Below are 23,537 nucleotides of genomic sequence, written 5' to 3'. Positions count from 1 at the left end.
CCCCTTGTGCTGTCATTGGGCATCAGTGAGCAGAGCCTGGCTCCATCCTCTGGGCACTCACTCTGCACATCTTTGTCAACATGAATGAGGTCACCTCTCAGTCTCCTCCTCTCCAAGTTAAAGAGCCTCAGCTCCTTCAGGCTCTCCTCATAAGGAAGATATTCCACTCCCTTCATCATTTCTGCAGCTCTGTGCTGTACTCTCTCAAGCAGTTCCCTGAGGTCCTTCCGGAACTGGACACAATATTCCAGATGCAGCCTCAGCAGGGCAGAGTAGAGGGGGAGAAGAATCTCTCTTGACCTACTAACCACAGCCCTTCTAATTACACCCCAGGATGCCATTGGCCTTCTTGGCCACAAGAGCACATTGCTGGCTCATGGTCATCCTTCCATCCACCAGCACCCCCAGGTCCTTTTCTCCTTCACTGCTCTCGAGCACGTCAGTCACCAACCTATACTGCTCCATGAGGTTGTTCTTTCCCAGGTGCAAGACTCTACACTTGCCCTTGTTGAACTTCATTACATTTCTCCTTGCCCAACTCTCCAGATATGCAGAAAGTATTTTCTGAATTTGTCATGTTCTGAAACTGCACATTTCACATTAGGATACCTTACTTGGGTTTATATGTGTTTCCCCAAGCAGCAAAAAACAAAGAATTCCAAATAGTAGAGTTTTGGTTGTTTTTTTTTTTTAAATAAATAATTTTTCAGAAAGAAAAACTAACAATAATTAAACTTTAACTGTTTCCTACATTCCAACAAACTGTTACTAAATGAAGTTGATTCCTTCCTCTTTTGATAAAATTACATTCTGTTTTTGGAGGAAAACAAAAACATAGAAGGACTGAAAGATACAACTTTTTTATAACAAAGGACTCCACTGACTTATCCATTTACATACAAACCCCACCCCCATTTTTTTTCTTTCATTCTTCAAGACCAAAGGTTTAAATTATTGGTTAGGTAACACACTGGGCTTTTAAATTAATTACATTCCTGTTGAAGCCACATGCCTAGGTGGTAATAAAGACCATAAAGACCACCTGACACCAGAGCTTTGATACAGTGGCTGCTATCATTCACAGCTCCATCTCACTCCATGAACTGTATAGACCTTTCATGCATCAGAGCCAGTTTAGCACTGGAAGCATTTTGCATCAGCATAAGACCTGGAATAAGCTACCTTTTGCCTGGAAATGAGAAACCTGCAGAAAGACCACTTCAGAGAAGCAGTGCTCCCCAGAAGACATTCCAGATCCGTTGACTCACTTGGCTAACAGAACTCACAGGTCTTCCCGAATGGGGTCCAGAGCCACAATCTGGATCTGATCCTACCTTTTACTGAGGCTGTGTGGCAGGGTTAAAACATACCTCCAGCACTTATGTAACTGGTAGTAACAGCACAAGTAGGAAAACTTCACTTTCACCTCTAACTGTATGGTTTCTTTGTAATAAAAAGATTTTTTCACTTTTGATTATGTGATCAGATGCATTTCCCCTACATACTCTCTTCAAAACCTAGCTGAAATACACCACAGTATCATGCAAAATTCCATGTACTTACATTTCATCTTTCCTAGCATCTCTACTGTGCAAAAACTTCTCATCTGTTTGCAAGATCCTTTTGGAACAAATCATCACTATCTCATAGTCATAGGATTCATATGCAAAATATATCAGTCGTGTCAGTGTCTGCAATTCCACTAAGGAATCTGACCAACTGCATTCCAAAGCCAATTTCACTAACTGGGAAACAAACAAGAGAAAAACAAAGAGAGTTTAAATCTTAAGTTTTACTCATGCTCTTTTCTACAGCATTTACATGCTCACAGCTGTACCTTCCACACAAGCCACCTGGACATGGAACAAGTACAAGATAAAATAATTCATAAAAACAAAGAATTGAAAGAACAAGTAGAATACACAGAGAAGTATCATTCAGCCTGTCTCATTCTAACAGTGTGTGTAAATCCAGCTCTAAGTGCAAATGCCTTCTGACCAGAAGCACCTGCCAGGACTCTTCTGAAAATGAGTGTCACAGGACTTCTGAAGTGCAGAGCCAATTTTAGTCAAGCCAAAGGTAAGAATGGGAGGTGGAACTGGCCTTACAACAACGTCCCATGTATTGTTTCATTACGGGATCTTGAATTGGTTAAAACGAGGAAACTACAACACTGCTCTCCTAAAAAAATGGACACCTAAAGCCAACTCCTGATTTCTGGCCAAAAGCTGTGGACCAGCTTGCATTAGATGCCTATATAAGCAGTGCCACAGAAGTGCTAGACGTGTCACCAGATTCCTAGCTAAACGGGAAACTCATCGTAGTCTTTCAAGAAAGCTCTTGACAGGAGGCAAAAATTATAAATGTGGTAACTGAATCCATAACCTACAGCTAACTGTTCTGAGCATACAGGACACACCCTTTTGTGCACTGCCCCTACTCCTCTAGCACAGCCTGGTAGCCAGCAGTGTCACAGGAAAGGCATGGCTGTACTCAGCATGAGTGATCATGGAAGACTGACCAAAAGCAAGCACTCTAGGAAACTATGCCTTATATGAGACTCATCAAGAAGACTAATGATTGAAATTGTAGTTGAGTTTTACCTAGCAATTGCTAAAAGTAAATTCACTCTAACATGAAGTTTTCTATTGAAAATCTGAATCCTTCCAATACAAACCTCAAGATACACCTCTCCACAACAGCCTGAAAGGAGGCTGCAGCCACGTGGGTGTGAGTCTCTTCTCCCAAGGAACAAGAACAAGAGGAAACAGCCTAAAGCTGCATCACGGAAGTTTTACGTTACACATTTGTTGGAATTGGCACAAGAGGAGGACAGGACCAGCCCAGCTGAAGTGCCTCTATGCAAATGCACACAGCTTGGGCAACAAACTGGATGAATTAAGGGCCACTGTGCTGCTGGGATGCCATGACATAGTGGCTATTACTGAAACTTGGTGGGATGATTCCCATGACTGGAATGTAGGGATAGATGGGTACAAGCTCTTTAGGAAGGATAGGCAGGGAAGGAAAGGAGGAGGTGTTGCCCTCTATGTCAGTGACCAGCTGGAATCAGTGGAGCTCCACCTGGGGAAGGATGATGAGCTGGTTGAGAGTGTATGGGTTAAAATTGAAGGCAAAACAGGGGAAGGAGATGTTACTATAAAGTTTTCTTCACACAGAATGAAAGGTCAGAAGTGTTGCTCTCTACCAAATTCACATGAACCCATTATGTTCACCTGATGGTTAGGGAAACAATCTGTTACAGCAGCATGGAACAATTCTATTACTGCTATTCTAATGCTATCTACCTTTTGGAAAATGAAAATAGTCAAAAAAGATCTTCTGCCTGTCATAACTATTTAATCTCTTGGAAAGTTTCAGAGGAAATTAATTTTGCCTCCATCCAAAACTGAAATGGAAATGACATTTATGCCATGTAATTTTTAGCATTTGACAGCTGGTAAAACAAAACTGAATACCTGAGATAAGCTAGGAACAGTGAAATCCATGAGGCCCAAGCCATTACATGAATACATTTCTAGGCCAACAAGAATTCTTGCCATGAGATTTTGTGCTTCATCCTTATTCTAAGCAGAAATTAAAAATACACATTAATAGATTGTTTTTTTGCAAGTAAACATAATTTATTTTTTCAAATAAAAGTTTCAACATTATCCAGGATTTCAGGAATACCTCCTCCTCTGTCCCAAGCTTGTATCTGATCTGCTGCTGATTTAACTGCTTTGCTTTTACCCACGTAGCAATGATCTGTTGCTGTGCAGCCACAGGTACTGCTTCATCAGGCATGGCTCCATCTGCCACACTCAGAGCAAATTCACAAATCTAAACACAGAGAAGGAAAAATAGAAGACTGAAACACAAGATAAATTTGAAAAGCTCTTTGTGTGAATCATGCCATCCATTAGTGATTTGCAAACAGTCACCCATGGCTCTCTAAGCCCAACACCATCTCCATTAAGTCGACCTACCCAGCAAATGGCAGCCTTGGTGCTCCATCCCAGCTGGCAAGGAGCTTCAGTCTGCGTTTGGGGAGGACCCATAGCAGCAGCAATTGTAATAGATGGTAGGTATTTGTTTTGCAAAAAGTCTGCAATTTAATTTAAATGCATTACAATATATGATAGCACATCAAAACAGACTATAAAAAATGAGGGCTTAGTACCTCTAAGGCAGCCTTGACATCAGGAAGCCCAGTGGGATCTACTGAAGAAGGCAGGCTGACATTTGCTTTGTCAGTTTTCTTTGCTGAAGCTTTTTCACTTCTGCCTGTTGCTGCACCTTTTTTTTCCTTTTCAGCAAATTCTGGCTTTGGAATCCAACGAAGCATTAAGCCCCGAGCCAAAGCATCACATAACATCAACAGAGTCATAGCACTTCTGTGGAAGAAAACAAAAACCAGAAGGGCATGCTGCCACCAGATCAAAGTAAGAGCAAGTAATACAGTTTGCTGCTTTCAAGTCGTAAACATCACTTCAAAACTTAGATTTTTCTTAGAAAGCAAAAATCTAAACATAAAAAGAAAACCCCTTACTAGAGCAGTTAACTTACAAAAAAAACATAACCAGCTCCCATAGTTTGCATTTTTTTTCCTGTTTTGTGTTTTTTGAGAGAGAACACAAACTGAATTATGGGGAAGAGATCATTGTTGATACAAGCTAATACAAATACCAGAATCAGGCAGGTATTACCAGTCTTCCACACACAAACTGCGCTCTGGGCTTCATTCTCCAGTTACAGCTGTCCCAGTGCGGAGGTCACTGTCAGTAATGTGCTCCCATTTCTAGGGTTCTGTCCTACAGTCAGACTTTGACTTCAGTGTTGGCCTCTGTCATAGACAATATTTCTTCCATTGCATTTACTACATAACAGGATTTCCCTAAATCACTTTGGGGTCTATATTCCTCTCTTCATGGTCTTTTAATGTGTACATTCTCTTGGTTTTTTTTTTTCTTTCATATTTCAGAACCAGTAGTAACCTCCTTAACTTTGATTACAAATATTTACAATGACATATATTTACCTTAGTATTCAACTTCATAGCAGCTGACAGCAAGCAAACCCATTTAGAACTGTCCTGCAAATTCAGGTTAAGAAAATACTACTAATTCTTTCTGACCAGCTCAACAAAATTGTTTCATGTGCATATCTTGCTATTCCACAAAGAAGAGAAATGAATATTTCTTAGTCTAAAGTTAATATGTCTTATAGTGAACTACTATTCAAAGAACAAATAAAAAGGATTAAAAAGTCATATTTACACCAGAAAATTAAATTTCCTTTCTGAATACTCCATATGCACCAAAGTCCTTCTACTAGTAATGAAAGGTAGCAATAAGTCTTCCACAGCACAAAGTGATATACAATGTTTGTAAAAATATGCTCTCTTTTTCAGACAGAGGAGCATGTTTACAACCAGACATCTAAACTTACCCCTCATGCCCAACAGTCTGGGTGGCTCCGAGAAGAGTCTGCAGATACTCAATAATTTGCCTCTGTCTTCCTGAAGAGATAATATGTCTGTTGTAGTTTAAGGTATATACCACAGCACTGTGAACAATCCAGGCTTCATTCAGTTCTTCTCCTATTTCAGCTGCACGTTGGAAGTTTCCCATAGCATACTGAGATAAGTACTCTATCCATGAACTGTAAAATTAGCATAAAGATGCTGTTAGTCCAAAACTTCAAAGCAATTATATTCTAAAGATAAATAAGCAGTCACACATCTCTATCAATAACAACAACATTTATTAAGTCTTCAGCTGCAGAATTCTCCACCCTCCACTCTTTCACATGCAATAATTGTGTGAGACCAGAGAGAAGAATGCTACTTGCTGTGCTCTACTCTCCATTATTCATTTCAGCTGATTGGATGGAGTAGACTAGTTTTGCAATCTGAAGTGAGTCATTGTATGCATTCATGTACTCAGACATCATTACAGTCATGGGAGCAATAAAGCAAGACAAAGAGCTTTTGATTTGGGTAAAGATACTTTTAAACATAGAATTTCATGGTCTAAATGTCAATGTAATACAGATTTAAGAGTTTTTAAGGATGGGATAGTAGCTTCTACTTTAAGAAAAATAAATGTTAAATGAAAACTAAAATGTACACTCCAGAATGAAAGCAAACTAAAGGAAAATTATTTCAAGCTGTTGATTAGATTATTTTCCTTTTCCCATTACCATGACTACCTACAAACATGAAGTACCTGGTGACAATGAATTTTACTAAGAAGATGTAACTTTTGCACCTGTATGTTTTCCATTCTGGATCATATTCAGGAGGATATGAAACACGTCCTGGACTTGCACGTTCTGGAGGTACAGCATGATCATTCAGTTCAACACCCTGCAATCTTAACAAATTAATAGTTGCCTGGAAAGATACAGAGAAATATATTTTCTACCCAGGTTATCACTGTGAAAAGACTGTGACATAGTATTAGTGATGCCTCTTTAAAAATTGAAGAGCACAAAATGCTTTTCCAGATGTTCTACAAGCAGGTAAAACTTCATGAAATAAAATGTAAAATACTTCATAATCTTCCAATTGTCGACAGCTAATTGAGAAAAGAAAAAGGTATTTTTTAAATGTATGTATTGATTCTATTTTTCTTTAATCATGCTGGAACTTTAAGGATCCAGAAATAGAATGGCACTTGTCAAACACAATAAAACCCTTGTAAAAAAAGTGCAGTGACACTATTGCTATAGTTACTGTTGGTACAGTTAGTATCACATAGGATTTTGACAAAGGTGCCTCATGAAACTACTTCTTCCTTTAGTTCCTGTGGAGATAGACAATAACTAAACTAAAAGTTCCAGTGTTTTATGGTTTATATATAGCATTATATATAAAACAAAGCTAAATGAAAAAGATATGAATGGCAGCTGTGTCATTTATTTACCTCTGCATTAATGAATCTTATTTCTGCTAATATTCTTAGTAAATCTCTTTCAAAAGAGAAGTATTTATCAGGCAGTACTGATTCTCTTGGTAAGCTGTCACCTTGATCATCATCCATTGTAGTCATAATAAGTTTCTTGTTCGGTGCTAAAAATAAACAAACAAACAAACAAAACAATAGTTATTACCATGCACATCAGAAGAAAAAAAAATCACTTCCATTTTGAAATTATTTCACTCAATTTTTAGGGGTCATCTCTGCAATTTATTGCAATGAAAAACCTCTTCTCAAGCACTGCTGAGGTACTGGTTGCCTGTGATACTGCTATTTTTGTGCATGAACTTCAATATTTACAGCAAATAACTTGCTCAAGTCCAGAAATTACATTAATACTAATATAACAAGTGGCCTCTAGTTCAACTTTATTGCTTCAATGAAAGTGGAGTGCTGAACATTATATAGTGGCTAGAATCTCAGTATGTTTAAATCATGGATGGGGCTGACTTTCTGGCAACATACTCATCAATAAAGAAAAAAATAGCAGTATTTTTATTTGGTTTAGTAATGAAGAGACAGGGTCAAAATTATTTTAATATAAACACAAAAGTAAGACCATGAAACTTGTCGCAGTGGATTCCCTCTGCATTGTTGGCCAATAGTGGGTGCTTGAGGAAAGGCATAAAAAGTAGGAGTCACAAAGATACATTTTTCCCCTGGCCTATCTTCACAGTTTTCAGACTCTTCATCCAAGCAGTCACCTGAACCAGAGGCTGTGTTCAACCTATCCACTTCAGTACTCTTCGATCTACCTTTAGCAGTCTTTGTCTAATACTTTAAACCATACTTACATATTCCAGTATCTAGATTTAATTAACACTAGCTAGAGAAAAAAAGGTGTCTACTAGAATTTCATATATAAAAGGTGAGTGTTATGAAATGTTACACAAAAAAACCTAGATACATTTCATGTAAGTACTTTTGCAGAAACACTCCTGAAGGCAGAGCATGGTTTCAAGAGGAAATCCTTCTGCCTGATTTCTGTATCTGTCATGCAGTGACAGAACAGAGTCTCAGAGAACTTGGGAATGGGACAGAAGAAAACAATGAGAATATTGGCTGGCCCCTTCAAGTTGCTATAACAACTTAGGAAAAAGTCACTTTTACAACATCCAAAATAATTAGTTCTCTTACTTTTTTTAGTCTTTGTTACCTTCCTAAACAAAGCCTCCTCATACAAGAGACAAAATCTGCAGGCTGCGCGGCAGACGTCCCACACTTCCCCTTTACGTGCAGCTTTTGCCAGATCTGCCCAAAGTGTAACTCTGCCAAAGGAAAAACACGCAGAAAGTGTGAGACTTCTTAATCAGTAGCAAAGATGACACTAGTACTTCATTCCTTACAAGTCACGAAACAAATCCATTCAGCATAGCAAAAAGTCTTGTTTTGGACAGTAAGGATACTGACATTGCAGAATGGGTGAGCCAATCCTTCTCACAAAATAAACTAAATGAGCATTTCCCAACTGGTGTGGAGAATTTCAGAATAGGTCTTGAAAACAAGTTTAGACTTAGACTTTTTTAGAACACAGCTTAAATTTCAGTGCAGCAAAAAAAAGAGAAACACCTCCTTTTAAATGAAGAATGATAAAATTATATGCAAACAGTCAAAACAAGGCCTGTGATTTTCTTTCTTTGTCACAAACATCTGTAGGACACGATGCTACACAAGACCCTAAAATGACACTTTGGCAAAGTTTCAGCTGTACATCGAGTTACTCACTCTTCCAATCTTCATCCATTCGTTCTTCTGTGTGTTCAGCTCTTATCAACCAAATAGGTGAGGTTGTGTGTGTGTGAGAGAGGGGATTAGAAACAGAGGATACCACTCATTAAGCACAGCATGTGAACCAGTGGAACTTTTCAAAGTGAAATTCATGCTTAATTGCTGTGCCAGGTCTAGCTGAAGTATTCAGCTTCTTACAAGGTGTAACTTAACAGCTGCAGTAAGAAACTTTCCCATTAAACTTACACACAAGAGGAAAGGGAATTTTCTTGTCCATAGTAATTACCTCTCTCCCTCATTTTCACCTCTGAAGTGTTTCAAATGTTCATCAGCTTTCTCCACACTTTTAATATGATGTTGTGCTTTTGCACAGAGGTAGCTTATCCGGCTCCCACTTTTACCTAAGGAAACTTAGCAAAGGAAAAAGAATTTAAGTTAATTTGAAAGCATTAGAGATGTAAAAATCCACATGAAAGGTACACCATGAAATTCACCACTACTTTCTGAGACACTTGAAATCCAGCACTTTAGTCAGTACTTCAAGCTTTCCCAAACCAAGCCAACCAACATGAATACCTCCCCCACCAGGCCAGCATACAGCACACTACAGCACAACAATAAGATTCAGATGAAGTCAGAGGGAAAAACACTAACATTTCCTCTCCTAGTATTACAACATAGATCCCTAATGAAGTCAACAGGAGCTCTGTCAAAGAATTCAGCATTAGTATTGCAATACTGTCTACATGATGCCACAGACGTTATCTCCAACCTCTAAGACTGAAAAGCAATTAAAGTCAAGTGCACTTACTTTTAGTTCCACATATGTACCCTACCTTTAGCTTCATTCTCACTGTCAAGGACTATATGAAATGATTCAGGAGCTAATGCATGACCAGCATTCACCAGAAGGGACCTCCTTTTTTGCACACTATCCTTCTGCTCTCCCCGCCTTTTAGCCTACTTAAAGAAAAGAACTAATTGGTCTAGGGTTCATTTTTAAATGCATTCCCATTTATATATCTTATTTGCTAAACATAACAGAATGCAGATCAGACCCAGCACTGCAGGTGGGGTCTCAGCAGAGTGGAGCAGAGGGGAAGGATTCCCTCCACCTGTTGCCCGCGCTGCTGGGGATCAGCCCAGGTCACAGTTGTTCTGGGCTGGGAGCACATGGTACTGGCTCATGTCCAGCTTTGCACCCACCAGCACCTCCAGGTCATTCTCTACAGGGCTGCTCTAAATCCCTTCATATTCCAGGCTGTATTGATACCAGGGATTGACCTGACCCAAGTGTGGGACCCTGACACTGGCCTTCCTGAACCTCACACCGGCCTACTTCTCCAGCCTTTTGGCCACTGCTGATTAATTAAAAAACTATTCCATGCAATGAAATCTTAACTATTGATAATTAAGGTTTCTTTTTTGCTAATGTTTTCACTACTGAATCACTTCCTCTCTCCCCCAAGAAATAAGATGTGAACATAACTGGGAAAGCATCCATAATCACAATCTTCAGAGCACGATCACCACACAGAATTCACAGAGTTTTTCAAGGCAATCAACCAAAGCCAATTTGTTGAAAGCAAGCTGATGATGGCTTTGTATTAAACAGTTCTACTAAACCACTGGCTTTCCTCTGACAGAGTTTAGTAAGCAAATCTGCTTCAGCTACTGATCTTATTCTCAGTGATTACCCGTTCAATCAGCACTGCTGCCCGATCCTCTGGACGCTGAGGTGACTTATGCAGCACAGTGCACAAATGGAGGCGATTTAAAGTCAGTCTCAGATACTCTTGGTGCTGCCCCTTCTTGTCCAGATGTATAGCCTTTTGCACATGCTCCACAGCAGCCTCTATTCTGTCCCCATCTTCTTCAATACGAGCTATTTCCATATGAACTTGGCACCGCAACAAAATCAGCATGCTAAGGAATATGAGTTTAGATGTAAAATGTTCCAATCAAGCAAACTAAAATTCTTAGACCTAAAAACTACCCACAGCTGAAACTCAGTAATCAAGAGTGACTCCAGTACGGAAACAGATACTCCCTTCTTAACTTACTTGTCTCTCATTTTCACTGTTATGCCTCTCATACTAAATGGCTTCAAAAATTTAACTGGACTTACTTTCATTAACCCTGAACAAGAAAACACACCCATGAGGAAGCAACACACCTTGCAGACTAGCTCAGAGAAAAAGTACCATGACTGGCCTTTAGCTTACACATCAGCCACACATACTGATAGCATGCTCTCAACTGCTTGAAAACACAAGAGTTTCTGTACACGTGTATGCCTGCTTCTTCAGGCTTCCCTTTCCTCTTTATGCAGGCAAAAAGCTGGCACTTTAAGAAACACAGAAAATATATTCCCCTCCTGTCTCTGTAACACTTTTACCAGAAACCACTCCCTGTTCTGCTCAAAGGACAGACCGCGCCCATTACAGCCAGCTCTGCTGCTGAAGTTACCATCTCTATTCATAGCATTTGGCCTACCTGCAAGTACACATTTAACTAAGTAGCACATGCTCAGATTTACTTGTTCCGCTCTAATGAAAAGGCAAAGCTATTTAGGTGCTTCCATGCAGCCTAACAGCAAACAGAAGAATACATCTAAAAACCACTACACATTTTCTTAACACATTAGACTTTTCAGTTCAAAAGTCTCCCCGAAGATGCAGTAACAGCACCCTGCAAGAAGTGTCTTATTCCATGTATAATAGAGAAGCCATAATGGGCTTAGAAGTAATTTTCTAATTGTATGTTTTTAACCAACAAAATTGAAAGGAATATTAGAATCTAAATCACACTGCAACACATTTACTCATACTGCAGCTTTGGAATTTCCTCACCTCACTTTGCTTAGCCATAGTATTTTTCATTTCCTAACAAACAGGCCATTAAACAGTGCGAGCTTCTGCCTGAAAGGAGCCTGTATGGAAATAGCTAACGAGGAAATGCACGCAATACACAGACACCAATTTATTAAAAGCTAGTGGCAAACTCTGAAAGGCACAAGGTCATAAAGCTTGACTCTTACACGAGTTTGATGCTCAGCCATCTCCAAGGAAGCAATAAACAGTTACCTGTCAATGCCTTCGAGCACATCAGCCACTGCTGCCAACGGCGTCCGCACACACTGAAGCAAATTGTGCTGTAGCAGTGGCAGGCACAGATTCCACTGGGCTGCACAAACCACCTGAATCACACCAGGATCCCCCAACCGAACCGCACATTTTAAGGCTAACCCAAGGGTTTTTATCACTTCCAGCTGAGCCTACACAAATGAAAAACTAGTTAGCACACAGTGCTAAAACTTCTTACATGTTCCTCCAGTTTTTAACCTTTAGGGTGTTTCCAACAGATTGCAGTCCCTCGGCCAGCAGACTTGGCAATTTTTTTCATTTTCAAATAATTTATTTAAAAAAAATAATTTCTTAATAAAACCTCTTTTTTAAAAAATAGGCAATGATAACTAAGAAATATTTAAATACTCCATGCTGCCACTACGTATTTCAGAAAGAAGTCTGTCTCCTGTGAGAGAGGGGGGGTTTTGGTTGGATTTTTTTGTACACTAAGCTACAAATGAAGTATAGAAGAAAAAAAACAGTATTATGAATGCAATTTTGGGATTTGCCATACTGTCAGTTGAGTTTGGTTCCTATTTAATCTAAAAGCAAATCCTTATCTACAGTAACAGGCACACACTAATTATTTAGTGTTGCAATAAAATAAAGAAAAGAAAAAAATCAAAAATCTCTCCAACTGCATGTACTGTGGCTGGGATACTTACAAATACCTAAATGTCTCAATATCCTTTTTTTTTCATTATTTTCTATTAGTAATTTCATATTATGAGTAAATAATTATTTTTTTTCTGAAGGTGAATGGAATTGCTGAACTCCAGAATAAGAAGAGTCAGGTGCACAGATACTATGCCCTTCCATGATGCATATTCATACAAGTGTAGGAATATTAGGTGCCTGTGCTAGTTGTGCTGAATTGCTCATTTTAAGCATCTACTAATCCTACTAATAGTATTAACAACTCAGGCTTCTGCTTTTCATGGTCTGAATGATCACTGAATCAACTGACTACAGAAAATCCTGCCCAGTGTGACAGTCTAACAGGAATATTCTGCATTTCCCTGGATTTGTATGAGATCACCCCTGCAATAACACTTGAGTTGGACTCAGTGACCCTTACGGGTTCCTTCCAACTTGAGATACTCTACAAAAACACTTCCCATCAAGGTCAAACAGGAAAACAAGAAAGCATTGACCTCACGTGCCTCAATGTTACTATCTTTACTCTAGAAAGTAGCACATTGTGAACCTTTGTAGCCAAACAGGAGTCCTAAGGGAGGAATACCCAAGTCCTCTCTACTTTCGGCGTTTTCTTCTTGGTAGGCCAAGTAGAAAGAATATATAGAAGTTTACAAGAGTTCCTGATCAGCATAACGTAATGAAGACACATAAGTCCAATGCAATTTTCCATGTTTAACAAATCGAAATTTTTCTCTCAAACAACTTACCTCAACAACTCCTTTGGCGTAAGTCATAATTCTCGTGTCCATTTTTTTAATTTCATATTCACTTTCCAGGCATTGTATTTCAATAAGTTTCCCTTGGTCCTATGAGGTATTAATATACAAAATTCTAATGTTAATAATTAAAATAATATTAATATTAAACCTATGCAATTTCAGTAATACAGCACAGTACCTTCTTCCTGAAAACCCCACAATACTAGTTATGGAAACAATAGAAAGGGGGCAACATTTCTCATTTGAACAGAAGTCACTTTTTACCGAGCTGAAGCTGCAAAATAACTTCACCAGGATTTTTGAAGTAATTTGTTGTCAGACAAACTGCAAGGAAACCAGTGCACGTTTGGGTTTTCCCATACTGTAATTTAATTCCAGTTCTAGTGGATTCTTGTTCATCAATTTTATTAAAGGATTCATCTTTTAAGTGAAGGAAGAGGGAAGATTACCTCAGGAAAGATTTGGCTATTAAATCATAGAAATTAAATGTACAGATTATCTAAAATACTTTGTATTTGGTTTCATGTGGTGCAGCAGGGAAAGCCAGCCAGCACCTGCACTGTGAATTATTAGCAGATCACTCAGCATGACCTTTGTTAATTTAACATCCCTGTGACTGGAAAACAGATGAGATCATAAAAATGCAGAACTGCCACTGGCACGTAGGGACAAATACAAAGAGAGGCGGAATTTATGGCTGAGAAATCTGTCAGTACTTGGCAAAAGCCAAGGATCTGGAACTTGATTGAGATTTTTCTCACTCTGCCAGGAAGAGGTCACCACCAAAACAACGCTGGGCAATCTGACGATGGTCACTGACTCCAAAGGAGAAGGGAAGGTTGAGATAGCAAGGCTTCTCTATTGCTGCCACAGAAGGGGCACTTGCCATTCATGTCTATACCAACACTCAAATTAAATCCTTGTAAGTCTTTGACCTAGGGGATTTAAATACATCTTCCAGCACAATGCTATGGAACCGTGCATGATTTTAGACTTGAAGGAAGTTCTCAGAAAAAAATGGGCCTGAAGCAGCCACCAGGAATAAAGGAATTTCAGTGTGGATATGCAACATTTAAATTACAATAAGGATGAAATTACTGAAAGGCCCAGCTATTAGGGAGACCACACAAAACTTTTACCCATGAATATCCCTACAGTAACATTATAATAAAAACACTACTGAGGAATAAAAACTATTAAAAGCTAGTAAATCACAAATCAAATATCAGTTTGCTGGAAAATTAATCATTCCTATTAAGGGAAACTGGGAAATGCATAGGAACAAACACTGTTAGAAAAGATACATACAAAGGAAAGCATTGGGGAGTGCAGTTTGTGGCACAACATCTCTGGACTTACAGCTCCAATGACAGAGCTATATTGTTTAAGTCTTACTTTTTTGTAAAGGACTTTTTTTCTTTCAGACTTTTTTGAACTCCTCCTTCTGTCAGCCCCCTAATCATGTTCCATTCAAATGCTCTATTTTATCCTCATCAAAATCAGAATTCCTGTGCTGTTCTGCAAGCTTGATTATTGTATCTATAACAACTGAAGTGAATGTGCCTTTAGAGATGACATCTTGGTGACCAGCTACAGTCTAAATGGGTAATCTGGTTACATTTACGAAACCTGCAAGCCTTTACTTCCAATCAAATTGTTCCACAGGCAAGATTAAAAAATCATAGGCAAAAATCTACAGTTAACATCTACCTGTCAAAACTACCTGCACTGCTAATTACCCTTTTCTATCTATAGCCTACCTTCTAACCTTGCATCTTCTCTCTAGTTCAGGAATACATCACTTATTCAAGTAATTGGTTATATTAATGGTTATATAAACAATACAGACATGGACAGAAGATCCCAGAACCATCAGTACTATTTCTGAAGTATAATCACAATGGGGGAAGGGGAAATATTTTTAACAAAATAAATAAAACCAACCATAATTAATACGAATGAATACTTACAGTAATCTCAGCTCTCTTCAAATCAAGAATACAATCATAGGCAAGCTTCAAGCAATTTACTTTCATACAAAAACGAGCTAGCTCCAGAATCAAAGGAATCCTTTAAAAACAGAAAAACACCACTTCAGAGAATCTGCTATTGGTCTTTTATGGAATTAGCAAAACACCATATGAAAGTAACTTTGTGCAATGTATCTGAAAACCTTGAAGTTTTTTTGAATGTTGAAAAAAATATTATGCTCTTAATGCTTACAGGAACATCTGGCCACATGAAAAAATACAGGAGCTCCTCTGTCTATGGAGAATAACTGCTATAGTTCTACTGTAGTCATGCACCAACCTTTTCTGAAGAATTTAAGAGTACTGAATGAAAGGTAGACAGCACAAAGAGGGTGAAATAACAAACAAAGATTGTGGGTAATGTGTAAATACAGCACAGTCAGCTGGCACACAAACCAAGCAAATCCATTGGTTGGTTATTTAGGAACAAAGAACAGAACACACACAGTTGGAGACTTGTAAATGTTTAGATCCCTACAAATGACAGTATGAGCCTAGAGTCTGCCTGAAACATCTGAGTATCATCAAAGATGACTGACCTTGCCAAGTGAAAATGTAGTACTACTTCCCATGTGTATCAGCTGTGATGTAACTGCTGGAATAGAGCTCAGTTTAATCTGCATTTCAAAATTATGCTGAAGAATTGAGAAGGGCTCCAGGAAAAACTAAAAATTAACTAAAGTCTGAAAAGCCCTTGGCAATTCCAATACCTTTAAAAAAATCTCATCACCAAGAAAGGGCTATGGAAAGATTTATCCATGTTATACAAACAAGAAGATATTCAATTGTGGGCTTACGAAAGATTCTTTAATAGGACCTTGGTGTCTTAATTTTCTTTTTCTTTTTTTTTTTTTAATAAGATGACCTAAGTGTTACTTGAACACAAACTATCACAACTAAGTACAAACTCACTGTCCTCAAGGTCAGTGGGAATTTTCACAGATTTCAGTGGAAGCAGCATCAGCTTCAGGAACAACTTTCATAGGCTTATGACAAGTAAAACTCACTTCAATCTGAGAACAGATGCTGGAGGTACCTCGTATTGTTTCAACAGTACATACAAAGAATTCAGATTTTCAGTGGCATCACTTGGAAACTCATTTGTGTCCCACTGCCTGCAATGTATCAGAAATTGATCAGAGTTTGTCACAATTAATGTTGAAAATGTGAAATAACTCTCCTAACTTTAGAATGGGTGGCTCGAAGTCCAATGTATCAGCGGGACATCTGGATTTTGAATTGGCAAAGATTAAAAATAAATTACAAATCAAGTCAACAAGACCTACTTCAGTATGCCAAGTTACTCAGAGACAGACAGATGTTAAGAATAGAACATTCCACATAGTAATTAGTATTTCAGACAGCAAGTTTTATTCCAGAAGCAAAGAATAATGGTGTGTAGACCTCCTTTCCTATAATGTCAACATAAACTAATCCACTATTACTAAGATAATAACTTACACTTTTAAAATGGGGAAATGTTGAGACATTGAAAAAATACTATATGACTTTTTTTTATGAAGTCTGATTTTTAAAATTATTTTCTGCCTTTAAAATTTAAAAAGAGAAAAAAGTAATAAGCTTCCTGTCCTTGTGATTTCCCCACTTCTTCTTTCCTCTCTCATACATGGATTGTGTACCAAACTGCAATGTGTGGGATACAAAAATGTCTTTCAATCTCTTAACCTCTTTCACCCAGTAACATCTGTACAACGTTCCCTAAGAACTGTCTCACTTTGTAGCTGAGGTTGTTCTCTACGCAGATCTGGCAGTAACTACCCAAGCTGTTATTATTCTTTTCCTTTTGAGAAACCAGACTTTTCAGGAGATTTTCCTACTGGCATGCAGGATACCAGAGTCTGACCCTACCTCTGTAATATCAAGCAACTAAGTAGAGGCTTAAGGGGACATTTTAATACTTACAATTTTAAGGTCTGCATTTTATAAATAACTGATAAATGGATGGAATGTTGTATTTCCTTCTCTACCTGGGAAATATCCATTAGTTTGTGATATACCTTTAAAATAAAAATTTAATTATTAATTGATGAAATTAGCAAACAAAGGACAGACAATTTACAGGGCTACAATAAATCCTGTAAAGGTAAGTTGACTGTAGGCTTTTTCAGGGACTGAGGGCCATGAGGCTACTACAATAATCTGTGTTGGTCAGCATAGGTACCATAAAGATTACCTAGTAAAGATATAGTGAGGACCTCACCTAGTGAGGACCAGAAATATTAGCAGAAATCTAACTGTGAAACTAACATCCGAGTTGGAATTCTAATGAATGCATTTTTAACAACACCTTTTGATGGTGCTTATTCTGAAATCGTCTCAGCCAGTTACGAAAAGTGAGCCCTGTTCAAATCAATCTGCGACTATAAATTATACGTAGCAAAAAATATTATTAAGAAATTACAATAAACTGTAGTTACTTCAAGTTAACGATAGAGTTACACATCAAATGTGTGCACAGCCTTTCTTCTCTCTTGCACTGATTGCCCACAGCAATCAGTACCAATTACTTAAGCTGCAGTGGAACAGTTTTGCAGGATGGCATCATGCTGTTTCTGAAGCATTCAACAGTCTGGATCACACTTTGTGTAGCCCTTCTGAGACATGGGCCCCAAGTACAATTTTAGAACTACTCTATTCTTCTGTTTAAGACCAGCCACATAGCTTTGCTCAACACTGCCTCTAAAAAATACAGACATTCCTCTGAGTTTGCCTAAACATTATTGATGCATTAATATTGCAACTCTGGAAGGTTGTATATTGGTTGTCTTAATTCAAATGTTGAACTACTTTATATTATAAATATATGCTCTTGAAATGCAGTGATTGGGAGTGGACAAACAAAAGACATAGGCATTGTAGCAAAATGGAAGAAAGTATGACTGCTCATGGCGTCCATGTTTTATTTGCCTATTCTGCTTTTGCAAGATTCATCTTCACCCTCTGATTTCCTAAACTAAGGACATTCAAGGAATGTGAACTACTGTCCTACACTGATTCCCAGAACTATTTATAGGGTTCAAATAGGGTCATTTAAGCATTTATCGGCACAAGAAGCCAACAGGTGCTAAACATGTCCTCAAGAGCATAACAGCAGGTTAAGCTGCGCCCACTATACCTCCTGTTTTAACAATCATTATTCCCAAACAGAACTATTAGGCTTAAAAAGTTACCCTGAGGATAGCATGTTGTATTAAAATAGAGTAGAGCACATCATTTTAAATTAAAGTAGAGAGCTCTTTAGCTTATGGTATAAAAAACACAGAGACTGCAAAAATCTCTGCACATCTGCTGGATCATTTGGTAGCTCACCAAACTTAAATGAAGGAAACAGTACTTAACAATTATAACCATGCTCTTCTGAAATGCAGAGAATGCTTCTGTATTACTGGGAGTTTAAAATGGTTTACCATTAGAGAAAATAATTGAGAATATTTATCTGGAACATTTTCTTTAATAAAGGTCGCTGCGGTAGACGAAAACTCTTTTGCGTCTTTCAGTTTTGAAGCATCGAGGAAACACTCCAGTAAATTTCTGCAGATCAAAGAAACATTTGTATTCAATATTTTTTAATGCATTCTGAAATAACTGTTATCTATATTTTTTTCAAGAGACTCTTTATATTCAAGATACCACTCATAAATACAGTACAAGCAATTAGTGCTACAAAACACTAATAATAACTATTAACATTGTATTAATATTATTAGTATTATTAAGATTATTGGTATTGTTATTTGAATACAGATGACCTTTGGAGGTCCCTTCCAACCCAAACCACTCTAGGATTCTAGGATTCTATGTAAGCAAAACCAAATGCTGCCATTACTTTTATAATAGAACTGCACTGTGTGCACTTGCTTGTTCTCATTGTACCTCAGAAGAAGTATGTTTGCAACAAAAAACCTGCATGCATCATATTGTAAATAACCTTTAGCATACCTTCTGGAATATTCTAATAGTGAATTTTTTATTTCCCTCCAGTTTCAGCTTATAAAGAAAATACTGCAGAGCAATAAAAACATCATTTGCACACTAAAGAAAGAATAGCTCAAAACACCTCTGAAAAGAGCTTCCTGACCTTGAAAAATTACATGGCCCCACTTCATTTTTCACACATGTATTGGTTTAAGCTGACTGGCCCCACCAGAAGGGACAAGGGACAGGGGATGCTGGAATGGGACTGCCCCTGCCCCAAAGCAGCACAGAGCAACAGAGTAGGCTGGATCATATATTGTACACATCCTGCTCAGTGTATGACAGCAACGGGGTTGCCCAGGGTTTATGGGACTTGTGATATATTCTGTAGCTTGTCAAGCTTCCTTTTCCAGGATTTTTGTGTTTCTGCCCCAGTTTCTGGGCTGGGGTTCACTCCTTTATGCCCTGGTTTCAGTCTGCGCATGGTGGCAGCGGTTTCTCACAGTTTTGTGTACACAGGTACCTTTTCTCCTGGTTTTTATTCTTATGTTTTCCCTTTGTGTAACCTGATATCCCTGCAATAGTATAGTAAAATGTCCTTGGCTGACATTTTGGCTTTTCCTGGCTCCTTTCCTCCTTGCCCACCCAGGGGGTGCCAGGGGAAAGAGAAAACTCCTCTGTCCTAACTGGACTGCCAGGACTCACCTGCCAGCTGAAGTAAAACCAGGACAACATAAAACTGTTTCTCTCAGTGGAGACAGCTCAAAGTTTATGCTCCAGTTTTACTCAGGACATGTAGGACATATTAATACACTTTTTATTAACAATTATTATCAAAGTATTACAAAATAATTGGTAAGAATGCAGATGTGCGTAACAGTACCAGCAGTGCACTGGGTTGATTGTTTCTATTTTTTTTATTTCATACTGAAGAAAACTGAATACTAATGAGAAAGGAAAAAAGCTGACCTATATTAATTGTATTGATGACCATATAGTACCAAATTGTACATTCAAGAATGAGTGACACATAAAAATCACTTCACTACTGATGACAACTTATCTCTATATTCTTCATTGTTGTATTTGCAACACAAATACTTATTTGCTCATTGATTTTTCATACAGTTTTATTTCAACATACACTTACAGATTAACAAGAGGGGAAAAAGAGTAAGAAAAATAACTTTGCTCAATATATAAAGTCTTCATAACAAAGGAAGAAATTAGATGGTATCTTGACCATGTTCTCATAACCTTACCAGGCTGTTTCTTCAAGGATCAGAGGACAGAGAGATCTTTGTTTATGTGTTTAAAGGTTATATTTCTTTACCTGAAGAAAACAGTTCTTAAAGAAAACAGAAGTTTGGCTTTCTCCTTATTGTAAGTGTTGCACATAAGCAATGATTCAAACACTACATCCAACATGACTGTGATACTTCAGCTCAGACTGAGGGCCTAGCTGCTTCTGCACCTAAAATTTTAACCTTGAAGAAAATATTAAAACGAAGCACCTTTTATGTTAAGTGTAATTTATGTATCTTTAAAAAGTTATAAATTAGCTTTCCACAATAAATGCACCTACAATGTTACCAATGAAATACAGTACTGAGGACTACCTTAGGTGGAAGCCACATGTACCACAGACTACAGAACATGTAGTTGTTCACCCATGTGAACAAATACAATTAAACTTACATCATGAGCTCTGCTCTCCATTCACTGTCTTGTTCTTCAATTTGGTTTAATGCCTTAACAATCTGAGAAAGGCTGGGAATAAGACAATAGCGGAACCCAGGCTTAAGATACGGCCTCACAAGCTGCCAGTAAAGAACTGAGGCATTATATATCAAAAAATAGTATCTGAAAAACAAGAATCAGGAATGTAGTATTTCACAGACTTATAAAATTAAGAGCATTTAAAGACATTTCTAAAAAGCAAAAATAGGAACACTTCCTGTGCGTTTAGATAAGAGCTGATCCTGACTTCTAAGAACTGAGAGCAAAAGCATAGCACAAGAACATGGGAAATCTTGCCACTCTACCCTACCCAGTAACTTAACAACTTAAAATAAGCTAATGTGGTGTTTTCTTTATACAGAGCTTAAATATAAAAGGGAAATAAACAGGCCTTAAACAGGTTGATTCATCCCATCTATTTCAGACTGTTCAGTATTTACATAGTGCTGCAGCAGGCATAGCAATTACAGAAAGGCAGTAACAAAATGCAAAATGCAAGGAAATCCTACAGCAGCAAAAAAAGCCAAAGAACACAACTCCAGACTACCTAGTGAAATCTGAGATGACTATGAGAATCTAATTCAGTAACATTTCCTGAGATGTAAAGAGTTAATCTTATCAGTAGAGCCTACCTTTGATTGTGGATGGCAAAATCTATTGCCTTCCTAAAAAACATCACAAACTTCTCAAAGTCTTCCTAGAACAGAGCAATAGCTGTTGTTATGAATATTGTTAAAGCAATTTGAATATGGCTTTTATAAACCAGGTTATTTTCCTATTTCAGTATGTTCACATCTCATAAAATTTCAGACCAATGTCAAATACAATGTGCTGCCATAGTAAGATGCAGCCCTAGAAACAGAGTAACTAAAAGTTACTAGCATTGCCTATGACTGTTTGCCTGATTTCAAATTGTAAGGCTGTATTTTCAGTTTAATTTCTGCCAAACTTTAATTATCAGGACTGAAATTTTCCAGAACTGACAAGCTGCTTATTTTTAAACTTTCAACAGAGAAAGCTCAGAAACTTACAAAAGGGTTGCCCCATTCTAAAACTTGAGAGATGATTTTCTTCAGAAAAGCTCCAAGGAAAATGTCAGTTGAATGGCCTGTCAGTCATGCTCTTTTATCATTAAGGCAGATGGCAAACAGCTTTTCAGAGGTGGACATCAAGCTTGAAAACAAGCCAGCAGCATGCCCTTGCCACAAATGCAACTAATAGTGCCCTGGGCTGCCTTAGGAGGGATGCTGCCAGCAGGTCAAGAAAGGTGATCCATCTCCTCTACTCAGCACCAGAGTACTGTGCCCAGTTCTGAGCTCCCCAGTACAAGAGAGACATGGACAATGTGGAGAGAGTCCAACGAAAGGGCACAAAGATGATGAGTGGACTACACCATCTCTTGTATGAGGAAATGATGAAAGACTTCAGACTGTTTACTCTGGAAAAGAAAGCTCAGGAACTGGAACTGTTTAGCCTGGAGAAGGTAGCTCAGGGAGGGTCTCATTAGTGTGTACACAAATAGCATGTGAGGATGTAAACATGATAGATGGGATGACAAAGAAGGACTTTGAAAGCCTGGAATTAGAAATGGCAAAGCAGAGATGGAACTGGAGGAGCAGGAAGGGGATGACACCAAAGGGCTCTCTTTGGTGAGATAGAACAGAGTAAGTAAGAAAGAGAGCTGGAACTGGTTTACTGGGTTCTGGGACTGGCATACAAAGGCTGCCCAGCACTGAGTGGCAACTGCCCAGATAAAGAGAAAATTGGGATTAAGAATCTGAGAGGTACTACATACTAACGTAGAAAATTTGCACTTGGCCCTTAAGAATAAAATGGTAATTGTTTTATCAAGTATAGCTAAATCTGGTCTGAAAGTATCATACTGATGTAAAAAGGGAAAAGGTTGACTTTAAAACAATTAACTGAAAAATTTTGCAAGCATTCTCTGTTTTCCTCCCCAGAGTATCTGCAACACAGCCAAACTAGGCTGGTAAGTTTTGTTTACTCTCCAACCACCCGCTAATGTATTTTTCTTTGATTTTTTCCAGTCTTGATTACCCTTGTGTATTTTAAATTACATAAAGTAATACATAAAAACCTAAGAAGAAATACTCTTAAAAACTGGCATAATATAATGTATCCTTCATAATTTCTCACCAAATTGTCCGTAGAGAGTGGAGTGTGCAACTGGCCTTGGCACAAATAAGCTCTGCCAAGAAACTGGTTCACAGGAAATTTTCCTTTAAAATACATCTGCAGACAGTCACTGCTGATTTCCAGATATCCCAGCTAAGACCAAAAATAAAAAGCATGTCAATAATTTTAAAACGCAACAAATATTAAGAATTGTTAGTTTTTGAAATACATGCCCACTCCAAGTGTAACATCTAACTGCATTACCGGTATGCAAATTATATTCCATAAAGCTGCATATTAGAACTGGTAAAAAACCCTTCAGATTTATTGAACTCTCTGTGGGAGAACAGAAAGTATCTATGAAAGGCTTCAGAACAAGAAAGAACAGCAGGCCACTGATAATAGAAGAATGACCTCATGATAAGAGGAGCTGACTGC

The 23,537-nt window shown here is 38.1% G+C and overlaps 1 protein-coding gene across 1 annotated transcript in view; it reads right to left on the bottom strand.

The window, feature by feature from the left end:
- Nucleotides 1-23,537, bottom strand: part of CFAP46 (cilia and flagella associated protein 46) — a 66,738-nt gene that overhangs the window by 41,309 nt on the left and 1,892 nt on the right. The window contains exons 3-22 of the mRNA XM_054382303.1: nt 23,121-23,252; nt 21,596-21,660; nt 20,922-21,086; nt 18,716-18,839; nt 17,211-17,305; nt 16,295-16,402; nt 15,228-15,327; nt 13,246-13,344; nt 11,798-11,988; nt 10,409-10,637; nt 9,548-9,671; nt 8,998-9,121; nt 8,121-8,251; nt 6,930-7,075; nt 6,273-6,397; nt 5,452-5,664; nt 4,184-4,397; nt 3,694-3,843; nt 3,480-3,587; nt 1,564-1,745 (exon numbers count right to left, since the gene is read on the bottom strand). Coding sequence (XP_054238278.1) covers nt 1,564-1,745; nt 3,480-3,587; nt 3,694-3,843; nt 4,184-4,397; nt 5,452-5,664; nt 6,273-6,397; nt 6,930-7,075; nt 8,121-8,251; nt 8,998-9,121; nt 9,548-9,671; nt 10,409-10,637; nt 11,798-11,988; nt 13,246-13,344; nt 15,228-15,327; nt 16,295-16,402; nt 17,211-17,305; nt 18,716-18,839; nt 20,922-21,086; nt 21,596-21,660; nt 23,121-23,252 — 2,825 coding nt within the window. The remainder of the gene's footprint in view (nt 1-1,563; nt 1,746-3,479; nt 3,588-3,693; nt 3,844-4,183; nt 4,398-5,451; nt 5,665-6,272; nt 6,398-6,929; nt 7,076-8,120; nt 8,252-8,997; nt 9,122-9,547; nt 9,672-10,408; nt 10,638-11,797; nt 11,989-13,245; nt 13,345-15,227; nt 15,328-16,294; nt 16,403-17,210; nt 17,306-18,715; nt 18,840-20,921; nt 21,087-21,595; nt 21,661-23,120; nt 23,253-23,537) is intronic.

This window comes from Indicator indicator, chromosome 7 (genome assembly GCF_027791375.1).
Source record: "Indicator indicator isolate 239-I01 chromosome 7, UM_Iind_1.1, whole genome shotgun sequence".
In the NCBI taxonomy this organism is placed as follows: Eukaryota; Metazoa; Chordata; class Aves; order Piciformes; family Indicatoridae; genus Indicator; species Indicator indicator.
This window is presented reverse-complemented; position numbering and strand designations above follow the sequence as displayed.